The sequence below is a fragment of the Herpailurus yagouaroundi genome, unplaced genomic scaffold (genome assembly GCF_014898765.1).
Source record: "Herpailurus yagouaroundi ecotype Mexico unplaced genomic scaffold, PumYag 164, whole genome shotgun sequence".
Lineage (NCBI taxonomy): Eukaryota > Metazoa > Chordata > Mammalia > Carnivora > Felidae > Herpailurus > Herpailurus yagouaroundi.
Window position 1 is genome coordinate 362,058 of NW_024412405.1, and position 22,231 is coordinate 384,288.

General features: G+C 58.4%; 2 protein-coding genes across 9 annotated transcripts in view; both read left to right on the forward strand.

Annotated features, from left to right (window-relative positions):
- Positions 1-5,171, forward strand: part of RASA3 (RAS p21 protein activator 3) — a 120,777-nt gene extending 115,606 nt beyond the window's left edge. For all 3 annotated transcript variants that reach the window (XM_040486985.1, XM_040486986.1, XM_040486987.1), the window contains 2 exons: positions 2,475-2,658; positions 3,762-5,171. In XM_040486985.1, coding sequence (XP_040342919.1) covers positions 2,475-2,658; positions 3,762-3,837 — 260 coding nt within the window. In that variant the 3' untranslated portion in view covers positions 3,838-5,171. The remainder of the gene's footprint in view (positions 1-2,474; positions 2,659-3,761) is intronic.
- A 3,027-nt stretch (positions 5,172-8,198) lies between these two features.
- CUNH13orf46 (chromosome unknown C13orf46 homolog) lies at positions 8,199-17,963 on the forward strand. Of its 6 annotated transcripts, none has more exons than XR_005793900.1 (9): positions 8,199-8,508; positions 11,586-11,637; positions 12,544-12,631; positions 12,753-12,800; positions 13,714-13,761; positions 14,820-14,887; positions 15,020-15,175; positions 17,608-17,688; positions 17,870-17,891. XR_005793900.1 is itself a non-coding variant. In XM_040486988.1 (9 exons), the coding sequence occupies exons 1-9, from the start codon at positions 8,319-8,321 to the stop codon at positions 17,900-17,902; spliced, it is 675 nt and encodes a 224-aa protein (XP_040342922.1). In that variant the 5' UTR covers positions 8,199-8,318; the 3' UTR covers positions 17,903-17,963. The 6 variants fall into 6 exon arrangements, 4 of the variants coding, with proteins under 4 accessions (XP_040342922.1, XP_040342923.1, XP_040342924.1 ...); XM_040486988.1 differs by having other exon boundaries at positions 15,109-15,175; positions 17,870-17,963; XR_005793901.1 differs by lacking the exon at positions 13,714-13,761 and having other exon boundaries at positions 17,870-17,900.
- Positions 17,964-22,231: the final 4,268 nt, after the last annotated feature.

Here is a 22,231-nt window from a genome sequence, read left to right on the forward strand (position 1 = left end):
ATGGATGACGGTTGGATGGGTGTTGGATGGCTGAATGATGGATGGATAGATGGATGGTAGATGGAAGTAATGGAAAGAGGTCTTGCACATTCAGCCTCCCTCCCAGTATAGGAATCATCTGGATAGGTGTTCATAGAGCATCACCATGATTGGACACCTTACACTTCACCTAGGCATTGTAGCATTGACTCACTTCTCAGTCTTCAGGCCTCTGCCTGGAGTCTCAGTGCTTCTTTGAGGCAGATTGTTGTCAGAGCAACCTAATCATCTTGAGATACTCCCTTTATATTAGTCAAACCATCTTTTTGAGCACTGGGACCATGGGGCTTATTTCCACCTGATGTCGTCAGTCCTTGCCTCTTGGGCACAGCAGCCTTTTGGCCCTCGGAGGAAGCTGTGTTACAGTTGCCTGTGCGAGAGGTTCGACCTCTGCCCCCATCATGTGGCATGGACTCACCTGGCCACACTCCTTTGGGCACCCCTGGTTCTTTAACCCTGCCCCTGAAGTCTGCCAACCACAAAACCAAGTGCATCAGGCAGGGAAGGGTTAGCGTGGGGCCTGGTGGGGTCCTGGTTGAAGAGCCATCGCAGGGCTTGGGCCACTGGACAGAGAATGGTACAGATGAGGTTTTCAAGGTGACAGCAGGTCACTGCTCTTGTGGTGCATCCTGGGATAGCAGCCGGCTTCTTCCTCTGCAGAGTAGGCACGAGTGCCCCTCCTGCCCCTCCGTCAGGGTGTTGGGAAGGTTAAGCGGGAGGACTCACACAGCCTCGAGCCCACACTTCACCTGCCTGTCGTCAGGCCTCAGGCCTCCTCCTGGGTCTGGCCTCTCAGTCGCTGCCAGCCCTGGCCCATGTGGGCTACAGTCCTCAGTGCCCTGCGTTAAGTTTGTCCAGGATTCCCAGGCCTCCATCCAGAGACGAGCCCTGATGTCCTCTTCCATGGAACGGGGTGGAGACGGTGCTGTCCCGCCTGGGTTAATCCGGGGTCCGATGAAACAACCCCTGTGAGGCAGTTAGCACAGGTGTGAGGTGAGCCTGGCCCCGGCCACCCATGTCCTTCCCCCAGCCACCGCCGCTGCCTTCCTCCCTCCGCTCCGGGGCCCCGCAGGATGCAGGTAGCTGCAGATCCTTGCATTCTGAAGGTGTCTGCCCGACTCCACCAGCATCGCCCTGGCAGTGGGAGTCTTTGTTTCTGGTTGCCTTCTGATCACAGACATGTGCTTATTCAGGGGGTGTCCTCTTTGACCTGTCCATGCCGGCTGTGACCCTCTTCTGTGTCTCTCTGTCTTTATAACAGCCACAGTTCACACATACTGCCAGGCCCCAGGCAGGGGCCTCTTGGAACACCGGTGCCCCCATTTCCCAGAGGGGTTTGCTGAGGCTCGGACTTAAGTCAACTGCTCAAGGCCAGGTCGCTACCACAAGTGGGGGCTTTGGGGAGGGGATCCAGCTAGTCTGGCTCTGGAGACCATAACCCCACATTTTACATAAAAAGGGAAAGGCTGAACTCACACTCCACACCCTGGGCATCCACCAGGCTCTCCCCCCATTTTCCTCTCATGTTTACAGTTACTTATCTTCTTCACGACAGATTCTCTTTTCCTTTGCAACTTTAAATCTTCCCAATTTTCCTTTCTACAAACTTGTGATTTCTCAGTAAGAATTAGGGGATCTTTCCTGGGTTGGAAGTAAAGACAGTAAAGTGTACATAAGAGCTTCTGTGATAATGAGACAGCAGTACAGACGGGTGAGGGGTCCGCAGATCCAGGCTCATCTAGGCCAGATGCTATACAGATGGCATGTCTTCCAACCTGCCTCTGTGGCCCTGGAATGTAGGGCCCAGCTTAGGTGACTGGGGACAGGTTTTGGGGGGGTGGACCCAGCTCAGGTGACTGAGGACAGGTTTGGGGGGGGGCGGGCCCAGCTCAGGTGATTGGGTGCTTCCTGTGGATGCCTGAAGGCCACAGCATGGTCTTCAGCAGGAGTGAGGTGATCTGATGAGAAAGTCACCTGTCTAGCAGGTGGGGGTGACAGAGGTCCTAGGAAGCTGCTAACACAGACTGGTTGAGAAGTGACGCCCGTGAGGATGGCTTCTCATGTGCCCACGTGTCCAGCCATGGGGTATGCACGTAAATGCTGGGTCACCGAAGTGAGTGAAACCCAGGAACCCCCTTTCTAAGATGGGGCTTTCCTTGAGGTCACCTCCCCAAACTGACCCCGGGTGACCCCACAGGCCCTTGCGCCAGCCTGGCCGATCTTCGAGAAGCATACATCTGCCAGCTCTGGTTTGCTGAACAGTGGGGCGTGGACAGATGCGGGTTGCCTCGGAGATGAGCTGGTCAGAAACGGGCATCAGCCTCTGCTTCTTCGTGTGTGTGTGTGTATGTGTGTGTGTGGGGATGGTCAGCCCTTACCTGGCAGGCTGCCCCATAGAGGTCCCGCCTGACCTTCTGGCCTCTCCAACGCTGCAGAGGCCTGTGGCAGCAGATCTGTGTACGACGGCCCCGAGCAGGAGGAGTACTCCACGTTCATCATCGACGACCCCCAGGAGACCTACAAGACTCTGAAGCAGGTTATCACTGGGGTGGGGGCCCTGGAGCAGGAGCACGCCCAGTACCGAAGGGACAAGTTCAAAAAGACCAAGTATGGGAGCCAGTGAGTACTGGGCATCCGGATGGCAGGGGCAGGGGAGGTGGCTGAGAGGAGCTTGCTGGGGTGAGGCCCGACCTGAAGCCACCTGTATGCAGCCATGACCACTGAGGCAGGCTTCCCGTCTCAGAGCAGCCTTACTGCACTCTCAGGGTGTGCTGGACAGTGTCCTGGGGACAACACCAGCCTACTCCAGTGCCTCCCAGACCCCCTGCCCCCCACACCTTCCTCCCTCCAGACCCTCAGCCCCCAGCCCCTCCTGTCCCCTGGACCTTCCGGTCCCCCAGACCCTCCTGACCCTCAGGTCCCCCAGACCCTCCAGACCCTCCTGCCCCCTGGACCTTCCTGTCCCCCAGGCCCTCCTGACCCTCCTGCCCCCCAGACCCTCCTGCCCCCAGGGCCTTCCTGTCCCCCAGACCTCCTGTACCCCATACCCCCCTCCCTCCAGCCCCCCAGACCCTCCTGTCCCCCATACCTTCCTTTCCCCCAGACTCTCCTGACCCTCCTGCCCCCCAGACCTTCCTGTCCCCTGGACACTCCTGACTCTCTGTTCCCTGGACACTCCTGACCCTCCTGTCCCCTGGACCCTCCTGAACCTCCTGCCCCCCAGCCCCCTAGACCTTCCTACGCCCCAGACTTTCCTGGTCCCCAGACCCCCTGCCCCCCATACCCTCCTCCCTCCTCCCTCCAGACCCTCCTGCCCCCCACACCTCCTGACCCTCCTGCCCCCAGACCCTCTGGACCCTCCTGCCCCCAGACCCTCCTGACCCCCAGACCTCCTGACCATCCTGTCCCCCAGACCCTTCTGCCCCCAGACCCTCCAGACCCTCCTGACCTCTCGACCCCCAGACCCTCCTGCTTCCCAACCCACTTGCTTCCGAAATTAGATTTCTGGGGCCAGAAGTTCCACACATTTTGTCTGTCTCCAGGTTACACCTATGCTTCTACAGGTGATTTCTGGCTTTTTTTTTTTTTTCGTGTCTGTATTTTTCATTTTATTACAGTGAATATGTACCACATAGAAAAAACAGTATTAAAACATGCAGATGGGCAATTGACAATGGGGGGCTGTGCCTCACTCCCTCCTCTCCTCCATCTCCCCTTTGCAGGGAGCACCCCATCGGAGACAAGAGCTTCCAGAACTACGTCAGGCAGCAATCTGAGACCTCCACCCATTCCATTTGAAGCCTGCAGGCTGTCCTGGCCGGGATGGCCCTGTGCTGCCCCAGGAGAGCCGCGGTCTCCGGGAAGGAGGGGACAGGAGAAAGACGAGAGGCCGCAGCCAGCAGGGAAAGGGACCCACACGTCTTCAGCTCACACAGATGGCACGCACCGGGCTCAGGGGACTGCAGGGACTCTGCCTGTGGTGGCTGTGCATTTTGCTCACCCTGCTGGCCGGCGCCCCGTAGCACTGCTTGCGTCTGTGTGCTTTCGCCTTTGTGGGGTTCTGTGTGCCCGCGCCCCCGGAGCCCTCCGGCACTCTTCCTTAACATCCTGCTTCCACAAGACGGGATGCTAGTGGCGTGATTTGTTTCCCGTGAGCGTGCCTCCTGGTGGTGTTCCTCCTGGCTGAAGGGCCCGCTTTGTGGCTTCGTGGTGTGTAACCGCACGAAGTCACAATTTGAGGATGCTCCTGATGTTTTGGAGGTACAGGGTCCTGCAGAGAGCACCTGGGCGGGGTTTCCAGTCTGCCCTCCCAGATGCTGGAGTCCCGTCCCGTGGGCCGCAGAGGCCAGTCCGTGGCCTACAGACGCTGCCGGAGCCAGCGGCGGGCTAAGTGTGCCCCTTCAAGCAAAAGCTGTGGTTGTTTTGCCGTCTGTGGGGCTTCAAAGTAGAATCCACACTGGCTGCCCCTTGTGGGAGTTTGGGGAAGGTTTTTAAGATAAGAAATGTACATTATTTTCAACCTGGTTTTCTTAATGTTTTTAAAGGACTGCTTCTAATGAGCTCTTTGATATCAAGTACCTCAAACATGTAAACCTGTGCTCATCAAAGGGGAGGGCGCCACGGCGGAGCGACAGCGGGCCTGCAGTGCACCCCCCCAGATGCCAGTCCCAGGCCCTCCGCAGTCCCCAGGGGAAGTGAGGATGTCCTGAGCTTGAGCCGGGACACCCCCACCCCCACCCCAGGCCCCAGGAGCAGCAATTTGCTGTGTCTCAGAAGCTCCTAGAAGCCGCCAGGCAGTGGAGGGGCATCTCTTAGGGGTCGGGGCCCCTGATGAGGAGCAGTTAGCCCTCGACACTTGGAAAGCACTGTCTGACACGTAGACCTTGTGCCCGTATCTGCCCTTCTTTGCAAATACTGTCCTTCAGACTCTGACTGATGGCAGATAGTAGCATTACTTGTCACAAAAATGGTGGAGGAAAATGTTGCAAAAACTTTGGGACACACAGCTATGAGGCTGCACAGAACTGCAATTTTTAACATGGATTTGTAACTTAATGTTTCTGTTTATAAGATACTAATGATTTGCAATGTATTTTACTGGCCAATTAAAACAGACCTTTTATTCTTTCTGAGGACTGGCTTGGTCTCCCAGGTGCACCAACTGACAACTGCACGTGGGAGCTGGGGGTGTGTGGTCGAGCCCTGTGTCATTCTGTGATGGTGGGTGACGTCCCTGTGATAGGTGAGGTGCAGCTGTGGGCCTTTAGATCAAGCTGGAAACTGCATGCTCTCCGGGATGGAGACATGTGGGTCAGCACGGCGACTGCCATGGCCCGTGTCCTGCTGGGAACCTGCAGGCATCCAGCCCCAGGAGGGGAAGGTGGGCTCTGTCTTGTGCCACGGTCTCTGAGACTCAGTGGGCCTCGTGCTCCAGGACCAGACACAGGCCAGCATCTAAGGGAGGGGCAGGTGCCTCCGGGAGGTGGAAGGTGCTGAGGACCCAGTCACACCTGGGTGGGTGGAGGAGGGGAGGCTGCATTGCATTTGGGGGAGACCCTGCCTGCAGGGCAAGAGCAGACCTCTTTTCCCTGGTCCTTTCTTCTTTCCGTTCGGTTTTCACTCAGCTGCTGTTTTAGTTCCAGCCTGAGTCGGCTGTTATGAAAGAAGCCAATGGTCTGGCTCTGGGGACACCCGGTGGGGGGGTGGGGGGTCAGCCCTTCCCTGGGGGCATGGACTTGGGGAGTGAAGTGCCATTACTGCTTCCCTCCGGCCCCTCCTGGTGGCTCAGTGTGGTGGGGTGGTGCCAGGGGTCTGAGGGGTGCAGAGAGGAGCGCCTGCCCATGAGGCCGCCGGGTCGGAGGCTGCCAGCATCAGTCAGGATGGACACGAGCAGCCACGGCAGGGCCACGACAAGGCCACAGGGCGGCTCCTGGCTGATTCAGACACGTGGGACCCAGGGAACCAGGAGGGCGGAAAGGAGGAAAGCCTGGGGAGCACGGGAACCAGAAGGTCCTCTCCCAGGACCCCTAGTGACAGGTCACAGTGGCTTTCAGGGGCCTCAATCTTGCTCTTCCTCCAGATAACGTAAGCGACCCACCATCCTGGCTTTTGTCCCTTGGCCTCTCCAAGACTAGCCCTCTGCACTCGGGAATCTAGGCCCCACACCAGCACCTGCACCGGCCCCTCGGCTGGGTGACCTGAGCCCTCCTGTCAGCGGAGATGCTCTGAAGAGTTTCGGACAAGGTAGAAGTGCGTGTGGAGCCAGGGAGTACCATTTGCCCCATTCTGAATATTTATGATCAACTGGTTGCTCAGGGGAAGCACATACTGTGATTTGTCCCCGTGGCCTTGGAAGTTTGCAGATAAGCATGTGCTGGGATGACACCAGATGTCCTCTGTCAAGCTGTGTTATGGGCTGAATTGTGTCCCCCCCAAAAAACTCATACCACCAGCACTTCACCCTGTGACTGTATTTGGCGATTGGCTCTTCATTTAAAGGGGTAATTAAGGTTATATGAAGTCACAAGGGTGGGCCCTAATCCCGTATGATTAGGACACAGCCAACAGACACATGAAAAGATGCTCAACATCACTCATCATCAGGGAAATACAAATCAAAACCACCATGAGATACCACCTCACACCTGTCAGAATGGCTAACAACTCAGGCAACAACAGATGTTGGCAAGGATGCAGAGAGAAAGGATCTCTTTTGCACTGTTCGTAGGAATGCAAACTGGTGCATCTGCTCTGGAAAAGTGTGGAGGTTCCTCAAAAAATTAAAAATAAAACTATCATACAACCCAGCAATCGCACTATTTACCCAAAGAGTTGAAAAATACTCAAAGGGACGCACACACTCTGATGGTTACATTATCTATAATAGCAAAGATGCGGATGCAGCCCAAGTGTCTGTCACAGATGAACGGATACATATGTGTCTGTACAGGACGGAGTATCGGCCATAGAAAGATATCCCATATGTGATGGCATGGGTGGGCCTAGAGTATATTACACTCAGTGAAATAAGTCAGAGAAAGACAAATACCATATGATTTCATTCATAAGTGGAATCTAAAATAACCCAATGAATAAAAAAAAAGAATCTGGGGCGCCTGGGTGGCTCAGTCAGTTAAGTGTCAGATTTTGGTTCAGGTCATGATCTCACGGTTTGTGGGTTCAGGCCCCGCGTCGGGCTCTGTGCTGACAGCTCAGAGCCTGGAGCCTGCTTTGGATTCTGTGTCTCCCTCTCTCTGCCCCTCCGCTGCTCGTGCTTGAACTCTGTCAAAATAATAATAATAATAATAAACATTTAAGCAGACTCAGACCCCTAAATACAAAGAACAAACTAGGCTGCCAGGGGAGGTGCAGGCCTGCAGCTACCGAGTGGACAAGTCCAGGATGAAACAGAATAGAGCCAATGACAGTGGACGACGTGTGCGGGGAGCACGGCAGGAAGAAGTCGGGTCACTATGTTGTACTCCTGAAACGGATGTAATGTGTGTCAACTAGACTCAAAAGAAGAAAAACAGATTAGGACACAGACATGCAGAGAGACAAGTGAGTAAGGGATGGGAGGCGGCATGCAGGCCGGGAGAGCAGTCCCAGGGGAGCAGGCTCCTCGCCCGGACTGTGAGGGACAAGTGTCATCCGTCCCAGGTCCTCGGACAGTGAGGGACAACTGTCATTCGTCCCAGGTCCTCAGATGGTGAGGGACAAGTATCATCCGTCCCAGGTCCTCACCCGGACTGTGAGGACAAGTGTCATCTGTCCTGGGTCCTCGGACAGTGAGGGACAAGTGTCATCTGTCCCGGGTCCTCACCCAGACTGTGAGGGACAAGTGTTATTTGTCCTGGTCGCCTGCTGTTCTCCACAGCCACACGAGCAGACTGACAGTGGCAGGGGGTGGGGGGGTGCAGAACCGGGTTTGTCAGCATGTCCCCTCCCCTCCGAGCCCCTGGTCCCTTTGCCTGAGTTTGGTCCACAATGACATGTCCCTGACAGGACAAAGATGCTCAATATGAGGAAATTGTCCAAAGGCCCCAGCACCACAAGTGCTGCCGCATCCACAAGGAGGGGCCTCAGCCTCCTTCGCAGGTGGGGGTGGGGCTGACCTCTGACTTTGCAGTGATGTCACAGGGGCCGCTTGGCAACAGGGGCCCGCAGGGCACACTGGGCTGCTCATTGGATCGGAGGGAGGTCGGAAGCCATGCTCTGCGTCTGAGGGCGCACTCGGGAACCCACGTCCCTCTTCTTTCTGGAGCCCTGACGGAGGGAGGATGATGGAGAAGGACACAGCAGCACACAGGAGGCACAGGCCGGGCCCTGGGGCCCCTCCATTGGGGGGAGCCCCCAGACACCTCAAGGCGGCCAGCGAGATGGTCGAGCTGCAGCGCAGCAGGAGCGTGGGTGGTCTGCTGCAGAAGGGGGACCCTCTGCGCTGCGTCAAGAAGCTGAGCGGGGAGCTGGGTAGGCCAGCCACGCCCCTCCTTCCGGCCCGGCCCCGCCGCCCCTGCCCACACCCAAAGTGACAGAACCAGGCCAGCCTGAGGGCAGGGCCCACTGAGTGGGCCCCGGTGAGCTCTGCTGAGGTCAGGAGGTCAGGAGGGCCGTGGCCATGGGAAGCGTGGGGGTCAGTCCCTCTCGGGGAACCTGGGGTCCTCCCGGGCCAGGTCAGCCGTGAGCCCACAGGGCCGGCAGACAGGACACGGGCCAGCTAGGTAACGTTACACGTGCCGGTTCTTGCCACCTAGGATATCCCTCAACACGCGGTCGTGGGCGGGGCGGGGGCGGGGGTGCGGAATACCTAGTGCTTGCATGGCCGCTCCTTGGATGTTAGCCACTTGGGCTCCCCAGTGGATAGGTGTCTCGTGGTCCTCTCCCCAGAGGAGCAGGGCCCTGAGCTGGCTGAGATGAGGGGACTGGTTCAGTCATTTGCAGGGCCCCCAGGAGTTCTGCTTCTCCTGGGAAGGTCACCCAGCGAGCGGCCCTTTTTGAGGTCAGGACTCTGGAAATGAAACCCAGTAAGCAGGAAATGTGGTTTGTTTGTTCAAGACCTATGGATGATTTTGAGAGGTAGGGGTGTAAAAATATTTGTTCTCTCAGCGTAAACATCCAAAGAGGTGTTGTTTCGGGGGAAGGGGTGCCGGCCAGCAGCACAGAGCCACCGCTGGGCTCTTACCCTCTGTCCCCCAAAGCCTCTGAACACGGCGACCCTGTCTCACTTGAGGCTCACTCAAGAGGAGCAAAATTCCCCAAAGAAGCAAGTAGACGTGTCCTGATAATGCCACCACTTCGGGGCAGCTGCAGGAGAGGACAGGCTCGGTGCCCGCTATTTCTGGATGTTCCTGCCAGCACCACAGGGTTTCCCCGAACAGCATGAATGGCAGATCCCCACGTGGCTCCCAGGTGGCCTCGGACACCACTCAGCAGTGGGGCTCAGGCCCCCTGGAGCCCGCGGGACGGAGAGCATTGGGAAGGGCTGCTCCGGTCCCACTGTCCACGTGGTAAACTGAGACCAGAAGAGGTGGCCCTGCCAGGTGCCCAGGACACACCTCCGTACACCTGCAGGGAGCAAGGGCAATGAGGCAGGTGCCGCCCGAACCCACAGGTACTGAGATGCCACGGACGCAGGACACAGGCCAGCTAGCCCAATGCTCCAAGCGAGGGGCGGCCGGACTAAGTCTGCAGATGAGAGGTCCAAGCCGGCCCCAGGACCAGCTCGGTGTAGGAGGGGACAGCAGGAATCCAGCCACCGGCCGCCAGCATGGGACCCACCACAGGAGCTGCCCGGCTCACTCTGCTGTGTCCACGATGCCCACCCTGGACTCCAGAGCCCAGGCCTGCCTTGCCGCCCCTCCTGCCCCCCGGCCGTCCCTCCACCGAGCTGGTGCTCCAGGGAGGGTGTGTCCAGAGAGGAAGTGGGGGGCTGCCCCTGAGAGGTGGGCTTTCTCCAAGGGATAAAGTCAGCAGGGTGGGTACAGCCAGGCTATAAGGCCAAGTCAGGCCTCTGACCCCCATCACAGGATCAACACCGGTTAAGAGGGTCTCCCCTCCCCAGGCAGTTCAGTGCCTTTTATGCGACTTCCTACTTCCCAGAGGAGGTGGCTGAGGCCCGACTCCCACTGCGCCCCGAGGGGCTGTCTCATACCCCAAAAATAATCTGCAAGCATTTGACGATGTTCACATCTCGGCTGAAGAGCAGAACCAAAGGAAACGTTCTATTCCCTTTGTTGCTAAACCTCTGGAGGCCCCGCTTCTCCGACCTCAGACCCCACTCAGCTCTGAGGCAACACTCCTCAGCCCCCAGGCCTCTGCCTGGTGGACGGCCATTGGCTGAGCCCTTCGGATTAAGGTGTCACTGGTTGCCCCGTACGCCCAGAGCCCTGATAATCTCAGGAGCTTTCTTAGAAGAGGGAAAGGAGGTGAGACCAGCAGACACATAAGTATTAATATTCCTCCATATGACATATGCCCCAGAGGGTCTACTTTGGAGAAAAAAATCATGTCTCTCTTTTTAGTGATTCTTCTCTTCTTGCCAGATACGTATCATAGGGAGCAGCAGGTTCAGGGATCAGCCGTGTCTTCTAAAACACACACACACACACACACACACACACACACACACACGTGTGCCTACAGGTAGGGGCCTGCTGAAGATTTTCCAAAAGAAGTCAATTTTAAAATCCCAAAACTACTGCTTCTGAATCACTCGAGTCCTTCTCTCTGAGGTGGGGACTGGGCTGAGCCTTTTTGGCCCAAAGGACGTCTCGAGAGCCACAAGCTTCTGAAATGTTCTCTGAAGACCCGAGCACACATCAGCATCAGTCCCTGCACCAGTGTGGGCATGAAGGACGAGAGGAGGAAGAAGACCCTAGTTCTTAGCCACAGGGGGCTCGTGAGTCACCGAGAAGGGCCCAAACAACACAGCCAAGGCTGCGTGCGCTGAGCGCCAGGGAGGCCTGGCTAAGATGGGCCTCCCTCCAGTCAGGCCTCCTGACATGAGGCAGGGGGGCCCCGAGAGGCCAGGCCCAGGGCAGGGATGGCATGGAAAAGCTGGAGACCCAGCTACTCTACTGGTCTCCACACAGAAGCAGCCTGCAGGCTGTCTCCCGGAGCCCAGCCATCAGCTCTCCGGTCCGCAGGGGCCCCCGGCCTTGAGGCCTGGGAGCCCCATGGACGGGACACCACCAAGTTCTGTGAGAAAATCCTCCCTGCAGGATCAGGGTGCTCCGAGGCACCCCACAAGGCCTATCGAAGAACAATTTAAGGCTTTGTAACTTCCACCCCCGCAGCAGGACTGCATTTGGATCTTGGGCCCCATATGTGTGTTGGGTTGGGGGACGGGGGCGCCGAGCTGCTGGCAGGAAGGGGAGCAGGTACAGGGAAGCGGCCACCTTTAGCATTCTGGGCCTGGATGTGGCCACGGGGAAATGGGACCTGGACTGTCCTCCCGGACTCAATGCCTGCAGGATGCGCTGTCAGTGCTCGCAGGGCGGCCACGGGCCCAGGAGTTCTGACGACGATCGCTGCCCCTTCCTCCCCAGAGTCAGAGGACCAGGGAAGAGACCTACAGAGTGACACTGAGGATGCCAACTGGTAAGTGGTCTTTGTCCAGCACAGGTGGTTTTCAGAGACGTGAGGAGGACACAGGACACAGCAGGGTGGGGGCTGGGGCCAGCCCCAAGGTTGACGCTTGGACCCCAAAGGAGTCCTGGGGTGTCCTGAGAAGACCCCGACGGCTCAAGGTGGGAGGGGTGCCAGGGCTGCAAGCCGCACACCCCACAGCACCTGCCTCCCCATGTGGACCCCAGCTGGCCATGGCCCGGAGTCTGGGAGCTGGCACCTGTCTTAGCAAACGTTCCCACTCGACTCCAGACCGCTGGTCATGCCAGAGGTCTCACTGTTTGGGAAAGATGTGGATGTGCAGCATCACTGGTGGACAGCCCCCAACACCACCATCATCGCCACAGTCACCACCTCCAGCGCCACCATCATCGCCACAGACACCCCCCCAGCGCCACCACCATCACCACAGACACTGCCTCCAGCGCCACCATCATCGCCACAGACAGAGCCCCCCAGTGCCACCATCATTGCCACAGACAACCCCCAGCACCACCATCATCACCACAGACACCGCCCCCAGTGCCACCATCATCACCACAGACACCACCCCCAGCGCCACCATCCTCGCCACAGACACCGCCCCCAGCACCACCACCATCGCCACAGACAGAGCCCCCCAGCGCCACCCCCATTGCCACAGAACCAGCCTCGAGTAACACCGCCTACTCCTCGATGCCTAGCAAGGGACACCTCTGCCTGGCCCTCCGCCCACTCACCCTCCCACCCCCAGGCACGCGGAAGGTTCTCCACACCCTGTCCCTCCCTGTCCTGTGGGGTGCATCCCCGAGCCTCCCAACACCCAGGGGGAGAAAGCGCCAGCCCAAAGCTGCATCTCAGGACACTGATGCTGACCCGTTGTCCCCGCTCCTCCCACAGTAAGGCAGACCCAGAGGAAGAGAAGCAGGAAAAGAATCGGGACTCCCTCAGGAAGCTGGACCCTGATGGTGGCTGGGCGGGGCCGGCGGTGAGGCCACCTAGAGGCCAGTGGCAGGAGTGGGAGGACGGGCCGGGCACGCCTATAGTGTGGACACACGTCTGTCGTCCTCGGGCCCTGCTGTTATTTACTTGTTTGGTGTCTTCCCCAGGAACCAGAGTTGGAGTCCATAAAGCTGGATGAGCCTTTGGGAAAAGAGGCAAGAGCGTTTGACTTTTGTCAAACAGAGAGGGCTAACAGGCACAGTCCTGTGGGGCCACGAGCAGGCTGGACACGTGGGCCTGGGGTCACCTTGGCAGGACCACGTGTAGGCTGGACCGAGCACGACCTCTACCCAAGAGCCTTTGCTCAAGCTCCATGCTCCCAGCTGGTGCTGGGCACCCCTGTTTCCCGACGTGGCTGCCTGAGGCCTTTGGGACCTGACGGGGGTGGCCGTGGAAAGCCCAGCCTTGAAGTGTCCCCAGTCCCATGCCCTGACGCTCTGCCCAGAGACCCATGTGCGCTGCGGTAGGAATCCCCACTGGCCACATCCCACAGGAAGAAGGCTCTCGTTCCCCTTCCCGATCCACGTGGGAGGGGGAAGCTGGGCCTATGACAGATGGTCCCTGGGATTCCAGGAGCTCACCCACAAATACCTGTGGCGTTCACTAAAGCACTCCCACTGGAAACCCCTCCTGGGTCAAGCTGCTTCCACACCTCAGTGTGAGTCCTCACCGGTGCGGGGTGAGGGTCCCAGGAGGGTCGTGGGGCCGCATGCAGGTCTGGAGAGGATGTAGAGGGGATGCCGCAGCTCTGGGCATCACCTTGAGGCAATCTCAGACAGGTGAAGCCAGGGCAACTGAGGGAGTGAGCAGGGGGAGAGGGGAGGCCGTACCCCTCCCTCCTCTCTGCCAGAGCTGGCCGTGGGCGCCTTGCCGTCCGTACTGCCAGCAGCTCTCTACCAGCTCCTCAGGAGCCCCCGCTGAGCACAGCCACCGGTGGTGGTCCTGGGGGTGGTCATGAGACCCTAGCTGTGCCAGGGCCCGGAGCCCACTGCCCCCCCCCGGGAAGCCTTCTCTCCTCTCCAGCCCACCCAAGCCCACCATCCACACCTCTTTGGTTTCCATTCACAGAAACCATCTGTGTTTGTGGAGATTGATCTGGGAGACCATGCGGAGGAGGTAAAAGCCCTCAGACGACAGAGCCAGGCTTGTTGCCGGGAATGCTGGTGCTCGGGACCCACGAGGCTTGTCCAGGGGACCTGCCCCACATGCATGTGTGGAGGCTGAGGTAGAGGCAGGGGTCCAAAGGCCACCCTTGCCTCCTCCTCATCCTCCAACCTGCATGCATTCCAGCATCACCAGAGATGCTAAGGCCTGGCTCAACCCTCAGGGTGCCCCCAGGCCCTAAGAACCTCTTCTGGGATCATGCTGGGGTGGAATGAAGGGCGCAGGCTTGGGAGTCAAGGACCTGGCCTCCACGTCTGGCTCTGCCAGTAAATACTCAAGTATTTGAGTACACACCTCCCAGTGCTTCGGTGGTCTCGTTCGTAAAATGAGGATCTTAGTGGCACCCACATCCCAGGGTGGTTCTGTAAAGCTCTCAGAATAGTGCCTAGACCCAGAAAGCCTCAGTAGCAGGTATCACCATCACCATTATCACCACCACCACCACTGCCACCTCGTCCGCATCCTCATCCTCATCGTCATAGTATCATCATTTTCTGTGAAATGAAGGGGTTGACCAAAGGCCTGTCTGGACCCAACACAAGCGTCCCACAATGCCCTCCAGTTCTCAGCTGTAATGGGCAGCTACCTCTGCAAGTTTTCCAGCTCTCTCATGTTTAAGCTCCTACCCAGGGATTGTTTTTTAATTACTTCTTCCAAGTCTTTGCCCTCAGAACACACCGTACAGTAAAGAATGCTGGTTATTAGCTACTCACGAAGCTGTCTTGGAGGCACCATGGGTTTTAAGGACTCAAGGAAGGTCATCCAGTGGCAGAGTTGGGATTACAGTCCAGAAGTCACAGTGGCCCACATGGAGGGCACAGTTCCTTGGCCAGGGTCCCCCGATTGGCAATTTTCACTTCATGGTGCCCAAACTCATGGGAAGATGCCCAGTGCCGGCACAGTTTCCAGGCCCCCGTCTGATCCTCAGGCAGGTGCATCAGTTCCGGCCTTAGTGGCTATGCTTGCCTCCCTCCCCTTGTCCCCTAAACTGCTCCTCCCACTTCCCACAGGTGGTCACAGGCACCATGAAAGAAGAGAAGCAGTCCGAGATGGACATGGGGGGTTCATCAGAAGACGAGTGAGTGATGCTTATGGGTTTATACACGGAGACGTGGGGGGCTCTCCTCTACCACAGTGTCTGCTGGCCCCACATCCTGCAGGATGGGCAGAACCCCACTGCGAACCCTTCCCCCCTCACCTGTGTGCATAGAGACCCAGCACTGATGAGCCCGGAGGGGCTGAGACGTGAGCAGCAGGACTCAGGCATGACCCTTACCTTGTGGCCCCCTCACCCCATAGCAAGACCCGCTCTCCCCATCCCATCAGCCAACAGCTTGGCCAGACCGTGAAGTGGGAGGAGGCAGAGGTGAGAGGGAAGTGTTGCTGTGAGGGTCCTTCCAGCTTCTCAGTTTGGGGTTTTGGCCGCAGAGGTCACTGGGAGGGAGGACCCATCACCTGGCCGGTGTCTCTGCCACACAGGCCGAGCCCCAGGGCTAGGGTAGGAGACACATTTGTCTTGACTACCTACACCCTCTTAGGGGAGAGATTGGGTAGGGCCAGCCAACCCCCGTGAAGTCCTGAGGCCATAAAGGGTGCTGGGTAGGCTGCTAGGTCACCCAAGGGCCCCTAGACCTATTTTATTTTTTTTATTTAAAAAATTATTTTTTTTTCAATTTTTTTAACGTTTATTTATTTTTGAGACAGAGAGAGACAGAGCATGAACAGGGGAGGAGCAGAGAGAGAGGGAGACACAGAATCCGAAACAGGCTCCAGACTCTGAGCTGTCAGCACAGAGCCCGACGCGAGGCTTGAACTCACAGACCGTGAGATCATGACCTGAGCCGAAGTCGGATGCTTAACCGACCGAGCCACCCAGGCGCCCCTAAAAAATTATTTTTAATGTTTATTCATTTTTGAGAGAGAGAGACAGACTGCAAGTGGGGTAAGGGCAGAGAGAGAGGCAGACACAGAATCTGAAGCAGGCTCCAGGCTCCGAGCTGTCAGCACAGAGCCCGACATGGGGCTTGAACTCATGAACCGTGAGATCATGACCTGAGCTAAGGTCGGATGCTTAACCTAGTGAGCCACCCAGGCGCCCCATTTACTTTTTTATTTAAAAATATTTTTAATGTTTATTGTTGAGACAGAGAGACAGAGACAGAGACAGAGAGAGAGGGAAGGGCAGAGAGAGGGAGGGACAGAGAATCCCAAGCAGGCTCCACATTGTCAGCACAGAGCATGACGCGGGCCTCGAACCCACAAACAGTGAGATCGTGACCTGGGCCAAAATCAATAGTTGGGTGCTCAAGTGACTGAGCCCCCCCAGGCACCCTTAGTTTACTTTAAACAATACAGAGAAACACAAAAAGAAAATAGCAATTTATCCAACTTCCCACTTGGAATTAACAACTATGTTACTACCTTGGCTTATTTAGCTCAAACATTTTTTAAAAGAAATTCTAACAGATATTTAGATAAAAGTCTATTCTGTTCTAAAGCTGGTACCTGTCCTTCTAAGTAACTGGCCCAGTGAGGAACAGCTCATGAAAAGGACAGGTTCTGAGTCACCCAGGCCCCTCTTGGGAGCAGGGAGGGCGGCACGGGGGCACACGGGCCCCTCGTGAGCTCTCGCTGGCACACCCCCTCTCCACCCCGCATCAGTAGCTTTGAGCTGTAGCCCCGAAGCCTTTGCTTACTCGGTGTGTTGTTATTACCACAAACTTTCCCCCAGGTGTGTATGTTTTGTGAGGGAGTGTCACCCAGTCTGACCTCAGACGTTCCCATGTCCCTGCCCGTGTCTACTCATGCCAGCGTTTGCTAAGAGGTCAGGGCCTCCCTGTCACACCCCCAGATCCAGGCTGGAGGAGGTCAGAGCCGCCCTGTCATACCCCAAATCGAGGCTGCCCCCATGCTTCTCATTGTCTCTGAACGGACGTGGTGATGGATTCAGCCGCACGGGTGCAGCGCGGTGGCTTGACTTGCTGCTCCCCCCACCCCCTGCCCCCGGGCCAGACAATCCCGAAGTCACCCACTCGGCCTCATGGTCTCAGCTCCCTACCTGCTGACTCAGTGGCCCCAGAAAACCCGCAAGCCAGGGCCGGCACATAACCAAGCTTGTGTGCTGGGGGGCTGCTGGACAGTGGGAAGGGGGTGTAGGGGGGCCCTCCATGTGGGCCTGGCCTTCACGCCCCACCAGGTGGTGTCAGGACCACCTGTCTGTCCCACTGCCCTGCTCACCTGCCCTCGCAGTTCTCAGAGCCATGGCTTCTCTGTCCAGGCTCTTTCAGGCCTGTTTCAGATGGTGGGGTTCGGCACCTGCGGGCCAGCCACTGCTTACTGCCCAGTGGGACGCTTCAGCACCGAGTTGTGGGGTCCCTGCAAAGGGAAGGGGGGCGGCTGACCCACCCCAGAGGCAGCCTCGGTTGGAAGTGGAGACCCCAGAGACCACCACTGGGGAAAAACTCAAGTTGTGGTGTTCTGGAAACGGGCAGGGGTAGGCGTGGGGCCGAGGGGAGTGGTTTGGCTCGGCTGGTCTTTGAGGTGTTTCATGTTCAGGGGCCCCTTCTGGCTCAGGCGTCCCAGCGCAGAGGACAAAGGCACTGGGTGGGTGGGAGGCAGCTGGTGGGAGGGCCAGCCAGCCTGCCCAGGAGTCTGGCTGTGGATGCCAGGCCCCGGGCCCCCTGGGCTTGATGGGCGGCATGTATCTGGGGCGCAGGGGTGCTGCCTGTGGCCGTGGGCTCTGAGCTCAGTAGGGGCGGCACCTGTCTCTCCCCCGCTCAGCCCGCTGTCGGCCCCTAGGACCAGGACCAGCTGGGTGTGCTGCATCCCTTACTCCACCAGAAGGAAGGCCAAGGACAGTGTGTAACAGCTCTGGATGAGGTAGTTCTCACCAGGACAGGGCTGGGGGCCGAGGGGGCATCTAGAGGGGACAGGAAGCAGAACAGAGGGGGCTGGGCTGCTCACCTGATCTCCTGGCCTCCTCGGTCCCGCAGAGACCTGGGAGGGAGGGACGGGGGACGCAGATAGGAAGCTCTAAGAAACGCCACTTGAACCATTTCAGGGCCCCGATGACCACCCAGGTGTGAGCCACTGACCCGCTGGGTGAGCAATGACACCATCTTTTAAAAAGACACAATAAAGCATGAACAGAAGGTGTTCTCTCTCTCTGGTGCCTCTTGAGGGATCCCTACTCCTTCCTTCCATGCATCTCACTCCCTGAAATGTAACTGGGGGGAGGAAGGTGAGTTCAGTGACAGATGACTGACCCCCCCCCCCCAGGTCACATGTGCATGGTGGTGGCCGTGACCACACAGCCCTAGACTTGGCCCCAGGTGTACCTGAGGGGTCCAAGCCCCAACACAAGGGGCCCCGAGGCAGGGTAGGCATTGTTCCTTGAGGACCTGGGGGTGAGCTTTGCCACAAGCAGACAATCTGTGCAGCCGGAGTGGGAGCTCCCAGCGCCAGAGGCTGCACTAGGGCCTTGCCTCATCCGGCTTGGCTCCAGGGGTAGGGGCTTGAGGGGGTAGGGACTTGAGGGGGAGGGGCTTGCCGGGGGGGAGGGCACAGAGGGAGGCTGAGCAAAGGGTGAGGAGTCCTGCGTTCATCATCCAGGTCTCAGCAAACTGCCACAGGCCAAGTGGGCAAAGAACTTCAATTTCATGTGGTCTGACCTGCGACTGAGAACCCAGCAGATGCACTGGCTCACACTCACTCACATGCACACACACCCAGAAGTGCATACTGTACATGCACATCTACACACGTGCGTGCACATTACACTTGTACCCACGCCGGCAGGTGGTCACACCCTCGTGCACATACACCCACGTGGGTAGGCGGTCACACCCACGTGCACATACACACACGTGCATCTACACACACGTGCACATACACACACATGCACACACACACACGGGCAGGCGGTCACACACACGTGCACATACATACACGCACATAAAGCAACCTCAAGCACGCAAGAGGGCGTGGGCCAGTGACAAGTATCTCTGAGGGTGAGGAACATCGGGGCCCCAAGGTTGGAGGAGTCAGACGCCCACTGTGTGCGCAGGTGGGTTGGGAGGTGGGCGGGCGCCTCCATCTCTCGCTGCATCCACCAGAGAGCAGGGAGGCCCCGGAGCAGCTGATCCAATCATGGAAACCGCTTCCCTGGCCAGTCGGGTGGGGCTGTCACGTGACCAGGTCCCAGAAAAGGCCGCCCTGCTGAGTGCTCCCCATGTGCTGGGGGTTCAGACAAGCAATACACAGAGGACCTCCCACACCTTGGAGGCTGGGGGCCGCGGCTCATCCCCATCCCACCCCCCCCCACCACGAGATGTGGAATACTGCTTCCCAGCCCCCAAAGAGATGGCCCCTGTCCTGTCCAACCCCTCACTGCTACCACCAGCTAAAAGGGTACCTCAGAAGCTTCTGGACAGATGGCTGGTCTGCCCCTTGGCCAGGATGGGAGGAGAAGGCCTCAGGGCCAGGGCCCTTGCTATAGAGCAGCACAGGCCACAGCGGTTAGCCACAGGCCAGGAGGGTGACTGGGCCCGGGGGACCCCTGGGCATGTACCCCACTATCTTTTCGTTGTCTGTCTCTTGCCATTGCATGTGGCTGCTGGCCTCTAGGGGCCTGGGGAGCAGGGACACCCCACGTGTGCTTGGTTGCGACCTTTCCCTGGTTTAGGGTATAAATTCTCCCAAATCAGATGCATGTTTGACTTTTCATTGGGCCTCTGAACCTCACGGTTGGAGGTACTTTCGTTCCATGTCATTGGGGGTATCTGCAGGGGAGCCGGTCCAGGGCAGGCCCCGGGGTAACCAGAGGGACTTGGCTTGCAGGTGTGGTGGTTGTGGCTCTGGCCTTCTGCTCCCAGAGCAAGCCCCTGGGGGGGGGGGGGGGGCAGCGGTGGCTCTTGAAGGTGGGGACACACAAGGAAAGCTCCAAGCCTCCATTCGTCATCTGCCAACGCCTGCCAGCCGCACCCCTGCCCTCGCCGAGGCTTCCACGGGGGAGGTGCAGCCCGTGCAGCAGTGGGGCCTTTCATTCGCTGCTGGAACCGGGAGGGAACCCAGAGTGTCCGGGCTGAGCCCTGGGCTGCCATCTGCTGGCAGCGGGGGGAGCTGCCTCGGTCCCATCCCAGCTCTGGGAGGCATGGGAGGCATGGTCAGGGTGGAGTGACCTGGCAGGTGGTGAGGGCAGGACAGGACGCCCCCTGTGTGGGCAATGAGATGGCCCTGTAAACTTGGGGGGAATGAAAACCCCATCGTCCGGGCTGCCTGCGAACCCTCTCCTGGCTTCCCCTTGTTCAGGGGCCCCCTGGTCCTCTGGGTCCCCTGCCTCAGCCTGCCAGCAGCCCTGAAGCAGGCTCCCTGGTGGCATTTTCTGTCACAAACAGGCTTGGCCAGTGGTCCCAGGTGGTGACCCCCTGTTGTCCCTGGCCGCAGGCCTGACCTGCCCCACTGGCCCCCTCCTACTCAGACACCTGTGAGAGAGGCTTACAGAGCCCTCCGGGGGCAGGGACAGGCCAGGCCTCATCCTGACTCCACATCTCTGATGGGGCCGCACCGGCTACACACGGCCCTTCCTGCAGACACCCCGCGGCCCCGCCCCCAGCCTATTCTCTCCAGTGGTGTTTCTCCCCCAAATCCAACATGCATCTTGCTTGTGGGTAATATGGGAGCTCACAAAAAGCATTTAAGTTTTCTTCTAGTTACTTGCAGATTCTCAATATTTTAATGTATTTCTCTGGAGCGTGCCCTCTCTCCTCTAGAAAGATCTCTGTATGGAGAGAGACTGATACATACAATGTTTACGAGACTGGGGTCACCCTGCACCCACCTCTGTTCACCAGGTTTCATGTCACAGGCACCTTCCTCGGCGCCGCCCTTGAGTATTTGCTGAGCACCGGCATGAGCCCCTAGGGGCCTCCAGGAGCTTCCACTCCAGTGGGGGGCGGGGGGCAGACGGCGGCGGCCAGCGCGGTTTCCTTTATCTCCACGTCGTTCCGCAGAAGCGAACCTGGTCACTTGAAGTGACCTGCGGTGGGGGCGGCGCCCCAGGACACGGTGCACTGCCAGGGTCACTGCCATGTGAAAATGTCGCGCGGGTCCCAGCAAGGGCTGAGAGCCGTTGTCTGCTCTGCGCCAGGCCCAGTAAACCGTCCTGATTGGTCCTGCAAATTTCAAGTCATTAATTCCACAACGACCCACAAGCTGGGATCTACTCTCAGACCCATTTTGTAGCTGAGTCGGGGAGGGAGGGTGGTGAAGGACTCCGGGGGACGCCGGTCACAGCGGGGTCACAGCGCCCACCTGTCTCCGCTCTTGCTGCTCCCCTGGCCTCCGATCCTCGCGGCGCGAGGATCGCTTCTCCCACCGCGCCGGGAAAGCGGAAGGCGCTTGCGCAGTGCGCCCCCTGGTGGCACGCTCGGTGCGGCGTCTCACCACTTCTGCCCTTCAGCGGGCAGGTCACCGCCACCACCCAAGAGGAGGCGATGGCGAGTCGCTTCATTACTAGTAGATAACTTTAACTCTCATTATTCACTAAAGGGGAGGCTGCAATGCAAATGCATTGTTGGACATCAGTTCAGGGGCAGGACTGGGGGAGTGACCCAGACACTCTGTGCTCTGTGGTCAAGTTCCCAAAGCAGGCACTCCCTGCCCTCCTACCTCATGATCCCGAGGCCCCCCAGCCCTGTCCCTGGCACCTCTGTTTAGAGCATCCTGGGTGCCTCCCAGGCCTGGACAATCCTTGGTTCATGTGGAAACTCACCCCAAATGGATCCTTCCCACGATGCCCTGAAGTATTTCATTCCATAAAACAACAGGTGAAGCTCCCTCACGGTGCGGTCATCCTGAGGCCTTTTATGAGCCCTGGTGTCACCAGGTGCCCCAGTCCCCAGCCGTGTGGGGAGCTGGAGGGCCTGCTTTGAAAGACAGGAGCTCAGGGAGGGCGAACTGCCCCTTGCACGAGGGTCGGAGGCTGCTGAGGCCTTGGGAGGTGAGAAGCTTACCAGGGAGAGCACCCACGGGGGGTCGTCTGGGGCCAGCCCGAGCCTGGGCAGAGGCAAAGGTGCACATGCCTGGAGGCTGTCCCCTTGGCCTGTTGCCCCAGAGCACAGCCTGCCTGAGACTCCCAGCCAGGTGTCCTGGGAGGAGGGGGAGGAGGAGGGAAGCCCTGGAGGCAGAAGAGAGGGATAGGGACCGGGATGGGAGGCATGAGCCCTAGTTAGGCCCAGGCCTCCCCAAGGTCTTTCCTCCATTTGTTTTGAGGGGCAGGTTTTCAGGGAGGTGCAAGTGTCCACAAAGCAGGAGGTTTGCAGCCACTCAACGACTTTTGGGTCATGCTGGGGTCAGCTGGGCCCAGGACCTGGCCACGGTGTGACAGTCTGTGACCAACGTGACCTCTGCTGGGAGCAGGAGA